Source organism: Lutjanus erythropterus, chromosome 16 (genome assembly GCF_056507025.1).
Source record: "Lutjanus erythropterus isolate fLutEry1 chromosome 16, fLutEry1.hap2, whole genome shotgun sequence".
Lineage (NCBI taxonomy): Eukaryota > Metazoa > Chordata > Actinopteri > Lutjaniformes > Lutjanidae > Lutjanus > Lutjanus erythropterus.
The window spans coordinates 38,574,385-38,585,018 of NC_139332.1; the positions used below are offsets into that span (position 1 = coordinate 38,574,385).

The 10,634-nt window shown below is 43.3% G+C and overlaps 1 protein-coding gene across 1 annotated transcript; it reads right to left on the reverse strand.

Moving 5' to 3' along the window:
• Positions 1–301: 301 nt before the first annotated feature.
• On the reverse strand, positions 302–7,204 carry LOC146313705 (uncharacterized). The gene is made up of 10 exons (XM_084738401.1): positions 7,129–7,204; positions 5,257–5,424; positions 5,120–5,149; positions 4,686–4,718; positions 4,404–4,436; positions 3,011–3,043; positions 2,812–2,844; positions 2,684–2,713; positions 2,530–2,571; positions 302–607 (listed from the first exon to the last, which is right to left on the reverse strand). Exons 1-10 carry the CDS (start codon positions 7,202–7,204, stop codon positions 375–377), a joined length of 711 nt encoding a protein of 236 aa, XP_084594527.1. The 3' UTR covers positions 302–374.
• Between the last annotated feature and the right edge of the window lie 3,430 nt (positions 7,205–10,634).

A 10,634-nucleotide genomic window follows, 5' to 3' on the forward strand; every position in this document is an offset into this window, starting at 1 on the left:
TTACAGTGTGTGTGTTACAGTGTGTGTTACAGTGTGTGTGTGTTACAGTGTGTGTGTGTTACAGTGTGTGTGTTACAGTGTGTGTGTTACAGTGTGTGTGTGTTACAGTGTGTGTGTGTTACAGTGTGTGTTACAGTGTGTGTGTTACAGTGTGTGTGTTACAGTGTGTGTTACAGTGTGTGTGTTACAGTGTGTGTTACAGTGTGTGTGTGTTACAGTGTGTGTGTTACAGTGTGTGTTACAGTGTGTGTGTGTTACAGTGTGTGTGTTACAGTGTGTGTTACAGTGTGTGTGTGTTACAGTGTGTGTTACAGTGTGTGTGTGTTACAGTGTGTGTTACAGTGTGTGTGTTACAGTGTGTGTCCGTTGCTGTCTTATATCTGACGGCGGTTGGTCCTGGATCGTCTCTTGGATGTTCGGTTCCTCACCAGAGCTTTCGGCTGAGGAATGATTGGTTGAGGGGGGAGGGCGGGGCTCTGGGGGAGGAGGGCGGGGCTTTGGAGAATGTGGGCAGGGGGTTGTGGTGGGAGGGCGTGGCTTTGAAGTTTGGCTGAGCGAGAGCTGAACTTTTTCTTCCCTCCTTCCTCGGAGTCGGAGCTTCTGTCTTCTGAAAAAACAAACAAAAGAGTTTAACATAAAAAAAAAACAAAAAACGAATGAAATCAATAACTGAAGATCAGGACCAATAAATTCATATATTATATAAAAATTCTGACACCTTAGTGGACATCAGTTGTTTATTTTATTATGTTCTCATCCGTTATTATTTTTCTCAGTGGTGATGTTACATCCCCCCTTCCTCTTAAGCTAGCAAACTCCACAGCTGCTACTAGAAGTAGCCTGTTAGCTCCTTTTAGCCCCTGTTAGCTCCTGTTAGCTCCTTTTAGCTCCTTTTAGCCCCTGTTAGCTCCTGTTAGCTCCTTTTAGCCCCTGTTAGCTCCTGTTAGCTCCTTTCAGCCCCTGTCAGCTCCTGTCAGCTCCTGTCAGCTCCTGTTAGCTCCTGTTGGCTAAAAGTAGCTAAAAGGAGCTAACAGGGGCTAAAAGTAGCTAACATGAGCTAACAGGGGCTAAAAGTAGCTAATGTTAGCTACTTTTGGCCTCTGTTAGCCCCGTTAGCTCCTGTTAGCTCCTTTTAGCCCCTGTTAGCTCCTTTTAGCCCCTGTTAGCTCCTGTCAGCTCCTGTTAGCTCCTTTTAGCCCCTGTTAGCCCCTGTTAGCTCCTGTCAGCTCCTATTAGCTCCTGTCAGCTCCTGTCAGCCCCTGTTAGCTCCTTTTAGCCCCTGTTAGCTCCTGTCAGCTCCTGTTAGCTCCTGTCAGCTACTTTTAGCTCCTGTTAGCTCCTGTCAGCTCCTGTTAGCTCCTGTCAGCTACTTTTAGCTCCTGTCAGCCCCTGTTAGCCCCTGTTAGCTCCTGTTAGCTCCTGTTAGCCCCTGTCAGCTCCTGTCAGCTCCTGTTAGCCCCTGTTAGCTCCTGTTAGCTCCTGTTAGCCCCTGTCAGCTCCTGTTAGCCCCTGTTAGCTCCTGTTAGCTACTTTTAGCTACTTTTAGCCCCTGTCAGCTCCTGTTAGCTCCTGTTAGCTCCTGTCAGCTCCTGTTAGCTCCTGTTAGCTCCTGTTAGCTACTTTTAGCTACTTTTAGCCCCTGTTAGCTCCTGTCAGCTCCTGTTAGCTCCTGTTAGCTCCTTTCAGCTCCTGTTCGCCCCTGTCAGCTCCTGTTAGCTCCTGTTAGCTCCTGTTAGCTACTTTTAGCTACTTTTAGCCCCTGTTAGCTCCTGTTAGCTCCTGTTAGCCCCTGTTAGCTCCTGTTAGCTCCTGTTAGCTCCTGTTAGCTACTTTTAGCTACTTTTAGCCCCTGTCAGCTCCTGTTAGCTCCTGTTAGCCCCTGTTAGCTCCTGTTAGCTCCTGTTTGCTCCTGTTTGCTCCTGTTAGCTCCTGTCAGCTACTTTTAGCTCCTGTTAGCTCCTGTCAGCCCCTGTTAGCTCCTGTCAGCTCCTGTTAGCTCCTGTCAGCTACTTTTAGCTCCTGTTAGCTCCTGTTTGCTCCTGTTTGCTCCTGTTAGCTCCTGTCAGCTACTTTTAGCCCCTGTTAGCTCCTGTCAGCTCCTGTTAGCTCCTGTCAGCTCCTGTTAGCTCCTGTCAGCTACTTTTAGCTCCTGTTAGCTCCTGTCAGCCCCTGTTAGCCCCTGTTAGCTCCTGTTAGCTCCTGTTAGCTCCTGTCAGCTCCTGTTAGCCCCTGTTAGCTCCTGTTAGCTCCTGTTAGCCCCTGTATGTCAGTTAAGTAAACATAGTCCTGGTGGTTCTGTGTGGGTCCTTAATGTTCTGCTGGTTCCGGGTTGAATACATAATGAAGTCACGAGGAACACAGGCAATCAATCATTCTTCATATTATTTTTAGTAACATTAAAATGTTTGGAAGTTCATCTATTGAATATTGACAGAATAACAGTAAAGAAGTGATCAGCGTTTGTCATCGTGTCTGTGATGTCACATCCTGAGGTACAGAGTCGTATTCATGGTGGAACAATAATCTCACCGTCTTCTTCCTCCACACTGTTTACAGCAGCTGCAGCAGGTTCTGAAATCAATCAATCAATCAATCAATCAATCAATCAATCAATCAATCAACATTGGTTGTCAACATTGGTCACAAAATGGCTAAAGAGGTAGATGTAGGAAACAGGACCTACCAGGTGCTGTCACCTGATTGGCTGCTGGAGCTACAGACACAACAAATTGAAATTAACTGAATTAAAGAACGTAGGAGAATAAAGGTGTGATTCTTCTTCTATGAACGGATCAATATCTGCTGTCTCACCGTCAGCTGCCTCTGAACTGGAGCTACTGACATCTGAAACACATCAACACATCAATCATCATTCAGCTGATCACAATTTGTCAATTATTACTGATTATCAATCACTGTGATTATCATGGTCTCAGAGCTGCTGGCAGGTGAACACATGAACAGATCATCATCATCATCATCATCTGCTTCTTCTTCATCATGTTCTCACCTGCAGCTCCTCCTCCGTTATACACAGATTCATCTGCAATTGAACACAGATTATTGATTAATATTAAATTCATATTAAAGTGATAGTTCACCCAGAACTGAACGTCCCTCAGTGTCTCTTCCTCTTGATGAAGATGATGATGTGAGGATGATGAAGATGATGAAGATGATAAAACTCCTGGAGCTTCAGCTGAAACCTGCAGATAAAATGCAGAACAGCTGAAGAGAACAGTTTGAAACGTAAAAGAACGCAGAACGTCTTAAACGAGTCACAGTGTCTGTTCCTGTTCTGTCGAAGTCCTCGGACTTTTCTTCTTTGTTGAAAGTTTGTGAAGTCGACTGAGCGTCTGACGAGTCACAGATCTGATCTCTCTCCGAGTCTGAGTCTCTTCCAGGCAGCATGTAAACAGACGTGAAGGTGTCGAGATCTCGTGTGTCTCGTGTCGTTTGGTCGAGTCTGTGACGTTAAAATGTTGTGGCTGACAGACAGTTGGATCAGACGAGCAGCACGGAGACGTTCTGCGTTCTTTTACGTTTCAAACTGTTCTCTTCAGCTGTTCTGCATTTAATCTGCAGGTTTCAGCTGAAGCTCCAGGAGTTTTATCATCTTCATCATCTTCATCATCTTCATCATCATCATCTTCATCATCTTCATCATCATCATCTTCATCATCATCTTCATCATCATCTTCATCATCATCTTCATCATCCTCACATCAGAGGAGGAAGAGACACTGAGGGACGTTATTTTTGGGTGAACTATCACTTTAATCTGTTGTTTCTCTGAAACCATGTTTGTTAATTTGATATTTTAATTAATTATTTTAATTTTATATATTTTTAATTTTATAACAGAAAAAATAATTATGAAAATATGTTTACATCAAAGTTGTAAATGTTCATCAGAGTGAGTTTTGTAATTTACTTTCTTTAATGTTCATGTCTTGTTTTTTCCAAATAAATTAAAAAAAAAAAAGTTAATCACAAATCATTTTATTGATTGACACGTGACAACAAATCAATAATCAGGTTCCTGGTTGTTTGTTGTTTATAAGAACATTGTGTTCAATCAGTAACACAGTCAACATGTCTGCTGTTCAATAACACTGATTGATCAAACACACGGTGTTATTGAATCATTATTGATCAAAGACACGGTGTGTTATTGAATCATTATTGATCAAAGACACGGTGTGTTATTGAATCATTATTGATCAAAGACACGGTGTTATTGAATCATTATTGATCAAAGACACGGTGTTATTGAATCATTATTGATCAAAGACACGGTGTTATTGAATCATTATTGGTATGAATGTTCTGTGTTATTGAATATAAATCTGAAATGATGAGTAAAAGGTTTACAGATGTTAGTTTCACGTGTGAAGTCTTACCAGGCTGATCAGGAGAGATGGCATTCATACTCTCTGAGACAACAACAACAACAACAACAACAACAACAACAACAACAACACAAACACAATTCAATCAGAACATCATTAAACAGGAAGTGAACTGACAGTTTCACAGTAAAGCATTCGCTTATAAAACAAGTGTTTTTGTTAAACGTATCAAAACAAATCAATACAGGACACAACAGCTCATTTATTGATTGTTTGACTGATATAGAAAACTAATTGCTCAGATTATTAATGATATTCACAGTCGTGACTCACCTGTGGGGGCTTCATCAGAGGTGGAGTCCTTATCTGAACGACAGGTGAGACAGAGAGAGAGAGAGAGAGAGAGAGAGAGAGAGACAGGTCAAAGGACAGACAAGTTAGACACAGAGAGAGAGAGAGAGAGAGAGAGAGACAGATAAAAGGACAGACAAGTGAGACAGAGAGAGAGAGAGAGAGAGAGAGAGAGAGACAGGTCAAAGGACAGACAAGTTAGACACAGAGAGAGAGAGAGAGAGAGACAGGTCAAAGGACAGACAAGTGAGACAGACAGAGAGAGAGAGAGAGAGAAAGAGAGAGAGAGACAGATAAAAGGACAGACAAGTGAGACAGAGAGAGAGAGACAGATAAAAGGACAGACAAGTGAGACAGAGAGAGAGAGACAGGTAACAAGACAGACAAACACGTTGAAGTCCGTGTCCTAACCCTACCTGTTGACATGACTTGTTGTATTCCAGCATCTGCAAACACCAGAGGATCACGACTCGTCAATCAAACTGTGACATCACCCGACTCACCGTTCATCAATCAGAACAGAAAATATTGATCAGATGAGTTTGATTCTCACCGTTGGAGTCGAGGTCTCCCTCCACCAGCAGGACAAACACGGAGAACAGAAGAACAACATTCCTGCAACAAACAAAGTCTGAGAACCTTAATGTTCTCACAGGAACGTCGTACTGTTCCACCTGAACACGACTCTGCTGTCCAAACCTCAAACCTCCACCTGTTACAGCTGATCATCACAACACATCCAAAACTCCTCAGAACAGAAAAGAATTTCATTTTTCCATCAAACTGTCAATTTTACAATGAATAATTTAATAATGTGATTATATGATTGAATAAATGATCAGGATGTAACGAGGCCAGCAGCCTGCAGAGGGCGCCAACAGCACGCCAACAGCACGCCAACAGCACGCCAACAGCACATCACACTGAACACGAACGGCTTCATCAAACCAGAAAACAAACAATCATGTTTCTGATCACACATTTTATTGATTTGGATCAATTTAATCTGATTCGTTCAACAGTTTAATTAAAAATCAGAAGTGTCCTCCCCCACATCCCCAATGAACACAGCTGATTTAACATCTGTGTTTCAGCCAATGAACCGTCAGAACATGATGACTCATGTCTGATGTCACAAGTCTGATTACATCAATTTAAGTTTGTTTTTTCTTTAGGATAAATTTCACATAAAAACACTTTCATATGACAGAGATAAGCCAACCGACCCCCGAAACCCTAAACTACCTCTGACCTCTGACCCCTAACCTCTGACCTCTGACCTCTGACCTCTGACCTCTGACCCAATCATAAACCTCGACCATAGCGCCGCATAAGTTCATATTACTACATTTAACACACTGCTTTCATATTAATTAAATACAGGTTGCACTGAAGTCTGCTGACCTTTGACCTTTGACCTGACTGAATCAAATGGACAACTACACACACACACACACACACAGACACACACACACACACACACACACACACACACACAGACACACACACACACACACACACACACACACACACAGACACACACACAGACACACACACACACGCAGACACACACACACACACACACACACACACACACACACACACACACACACACACACACACACACACACATCACTGTGAAAACAAGGCAGCATCAGATGAAAATGTTTTGATTTCAATCTTTTTTCATGTTGTTGTTTTACAGTGTGAACAGATGGACATACCTGGTGAACATGATGCTGAGAGGTCAGACAGGTCCCTGGATCAGTACGACAGGCAGGCAGGCAGACAGGTTACAGTACTTCAGTGTTGCACTGCAGGAATCTTGTGGCTCCGACCGTCTGACATCGGATTTATATATGAGCCGAAATGTCAGCAGGACGAGAGAGAGAGAGAGAGAGAGACAGAGAGAGAGAGAGAGACAGAGAGAGAGAGAGAGACAGAGAGAGAGAGAGAGAGAGAGAGAGAGAGAGGAGGGAGAGAGAGAGAGAGAGAGAGACAGAGAGAGAGAGAGAGAGAGAGAGGAGAGAGAGAGAGACAGAGAGAGAGAGAAGGTGGGGGGCATGCAGGGAGTGTGTGTCTGTGTGTGTGTGTGTGTGTGTGTGTGTGTGTGTGTGTGTGTGTGTGTGTCTGTGTGTGTGTGTGTGTGTGTGTGTGTGTGTGTGTGTGTGTGTGTGTGTGTGTGTTTGTTTTTCAGGTCAAATCAAATCAAATTTTATTTGTATAGATTTGTACAAATCAGAATTTGCCTCTCGTGGCTTTACATTCTGTACATGTGACACCACGTTCCTGTGTTCTGTACATGTGACACCACGTTCCTGTGTTCTGTACATGTGACACCACGTTCCTTTAGACCCTTGACAGAGTGAAACTATCCAGAAAACCTTTTAACAGAAGAACCTCAGAGAGAAACGAGGGATCCGGCCTGTAGGACCAGAACCACACGACGTCGTCTCCACCAAGGACACCTGCTGCTCCAGCCAAGGTGTGATGAACGCCATCTCTGCTAATCAGAGATCTGATCTGTGAACAGCTTCAGGTTGGTGGCGAAACAGGGGCTTGTAGTTGTTTTTGGCCACTAACAGAATCAGCTGCTGCTGAGGCTCATTAACTCCAGCAGCTGATTGTGAGTCGATGGTGCAGAACCACACCTGCAGGTCACTGAGCCCAAATACACAAACTGTCATCATCACAGGCGTCTGTGACAAAAACATTTTCACGTCTCACGTCCAGCCTGAACGTCACACAAAGTCAGTTTATGACCAGAAGGTTGCTGGTTCAATCCCCAGCCAGCAGGATTAATCTGGGTGGAGGGAAGTAACATGTCAGCAACATGTTAGTAACATGTCAGCAACATGTTAGTAACATGTTGCTGACATGTAACCTTATCAACATGTGATATAAATATTCTCATAATGCAATAAAGCCGTAGCCTTACAGAAATGTTGTCATCTCATAGAAACATGAATCTTACCTAAACTTTACCTAAACTTACCTGAACTTTACCTGAACCTTATCTTAGCCTTACTGTCACAATACATGAGTGTGTGGGTCGTTTAAGTGACCAATGAGAGCGACTCCCATCTGTCAGCCATTTTCTTTTCTTTCTTGTTTTTTTGGAAATAGAAAGTATAATAACGGTTATCTTTTCATCACGCTGCTCACCTGTGGTGAATACAACTTTATTTACATCACACATTTCATACAGAGGCTAAATCCACTGTGTTTACAATTTGGATTGTTGACATCAGGACTGAAAAATACCAGTAAACCTCATCCACTCATGAAGAATGAAACTTTATTGGTGTTTGAATGTGATCCAAGTCTGACATTATAGAAAAGATTGTACCTCCTTTATTTGGCTTTATTGAACAGCTGATTGTGACGGATCACTTACAGTCTGTTATGTCTGAATAACAGAACGTTGGTTTGGACAGAGAACTTACTGGAGGAACTGGTTTAGTGAATATTTGTGTAAATGGGATCATTATTGTGAAATAAACCCCACAGCTTGATCGTATCCAATAATCAGAAGTGTGGACACTAAGACTTTTGTCCTGCTGCAACTAATGACTATTTTCATTGTTCATTAATCTTTCATTTCTTTAACAATTATTTTCATCATCAATCAATCTGTTGATCATTATCCCCACTAATCAAATAGTTGTTTGGTCCTTAAAATGGTGAAAAATGTTAATCAGTGTTTCCCAAAGTCCAAGACGACGTCCTCAAATGTCTTGTTTTGTCCACAACTCAAAGATATTAAATAAACTGTCAGAGAGGAAAGAAACCAGAAAATATTCACATTTAAGAAACTGAATCAGAGAATTTAGACTTTTTGTTTTAAAAATAACTCAAGTCAGTTAATCAAGTTTCAAAATAGTTGACAATTCATTTAATAATTGAATAACAATCATTGATTAATAGTTGCAGCTCTTGACTTCAACTAGACTCAACTTGACAAAGACAAAAAAGACACCAGTGTCTTGTGACTTGGACTTGAGCGACTGACAATCATGAATCCACTAGTGTCAACTCTTAATTGACTAGATCCACTTTGTCTGAACCAATGATGAAGAACAATGTTCCGTTACTGAAAACCCAGCTGGAAAAAATATTTGAACCTTTCTAGCAGAGTTTCAGGAGCAGAACCACACCTGAACTACACCTGAACCACACCTGAACCACACCTGAACTACACCTGAACTACACCTGAACCACACCTGAACTACACCTGAACTACACCTGAACCACGCCTGAACCACGCCTGAACCACACCTGAACCACACCTGAACCACGCCTGAACCACGCCTGAACTACGCCTGAACTACGCCTCAACCACGCCTCAACCACACCTCAACCACACCTCAACCACACCTGAACTACACCTGAACCACACCTGAACCACACCTGAACCACACCTGAACTACACCTGAACTACACCTGAACCACACCTGAACCACACCTGAACCACACCTGAACCACACCTGAACTACACCTCAACTACACCTGAACTACACCTGAACTACACCTGAACCACACCTGAACTACACCTGAACCACACCTGAACCACACCTGAACCACACCTGAACTACACCTGAACCACACCTGAACCACACCTGAACTACACCTGAACTACACCTGAACTACACCTGAACCACACCTGAACCACGCCTGAACTACACCTGAACTACACCTGAACTACACCTGAACCACGCCTCAACCACACCTGAACTACACCTGAACCACGCCTCAACCACACCTGAACTACACCTGAACCACACCTGAACCACACCTGAACCACACCTGAACTACACCTGAACTACACCTGAACCACACCTGAACCACACCTGAACTACACCTGAACCACACCTGAACTACACCTGAACCACACCTGAACCACACCTGAACTACACCTCAACCACACCTCAACCACACCTGAACTACACCTGAACTACACCTGAACCACACCTGAACTACACCTGAACTACACCTGAACCACACCTGAACTACACCTGAACTACACCTGAACCACACCTGAACCACACCTGAACCACACCTGAACCACACCTCAACTACACCTGAACTACACCTGAACTACACCTGAACTACACCTGAACCACACCTGAACCACACCTGAACCACACCTGAACTACACCTGAACCACACCTGAACCACACCTGAACTACACCTGAACTACACCTGAACCACACCTGAACCACGCCTGAACTACACCTGAACTACACCTGAACTACGCCTGAACCACGCCTCAACCACACCTGAACTACACCTGAACCACACCTGAACCACACCTGAACTACACCTGAACTACACCTGAACCACACCTGAACCACACCTGAACCACACCTGAACTACACCTGAACTACACCTGAACTACACCTGAACCACACCTGAACTACACCTGAACCACACCTGAACCACACCTGAACTACACCTGAACTACACCTGAACCACACCTGAACTACACCTCTTCTAGCATAAATATCCGCTTAATTTCCTCCCCATCTTTCGCGCTCATAAAAAATAAATTGCAGCATGAAAGACATCGAACAGCGACTCCCCTGTAGCTCAGCTGGTAGAATGTGTCACATGTACTGAGGACATCAGTCCTTTACTGGAGCCGCTGGTTTGACTCCTGTCTGCGGCACATTCGCTGTGTGTCATCGTGTCTCTACTCACTTTTCTTTCAAATCTTCAGCTGTCACTGTCAAATAAACAACAACATCTATACGAACATTTGAAGGTACACAAAGACTGAAGACGGTGAGTTAATATGAACATATTAGAGAGATAAGCTAACATTAACTTAACAGGTGTGTAACTTTATAAACCAATCAGGCTGAAACTCTCTCTTATATTATGACTTGATTAGACTTGAGACTTGAAAACAAAAAGTCTTGGTCCAAACTG

What these genes read in the sequence shown, in the direction of transcription:
- LOC146313705 (XM_084738401.1), bottom strand. Translation starts at nt 7,204, where the DNA reads ATGGCGTTCATCACACCTTGGCTGGAGCAGCAGGTGTCCTTGGTGGAG. An exon ending in TAACGGAGGAGGAGCTGCAG is followed by an intron (nt 2,845 to 3,010) that starts GTGAGAACATGA and finishes GATGTGTTTCAG; the next exon opens with ATGTCAGTAGCTCCAGTTCA. An exon ending in CAGTGTGGAGGAAGAAGACG is followed by an intron (nt 608 to 2,529) that starts GTGAGATTATTG and finishes TTGTTTTTTCAG; the next exon opens with AAGACAGAAGCTCCGACTCC.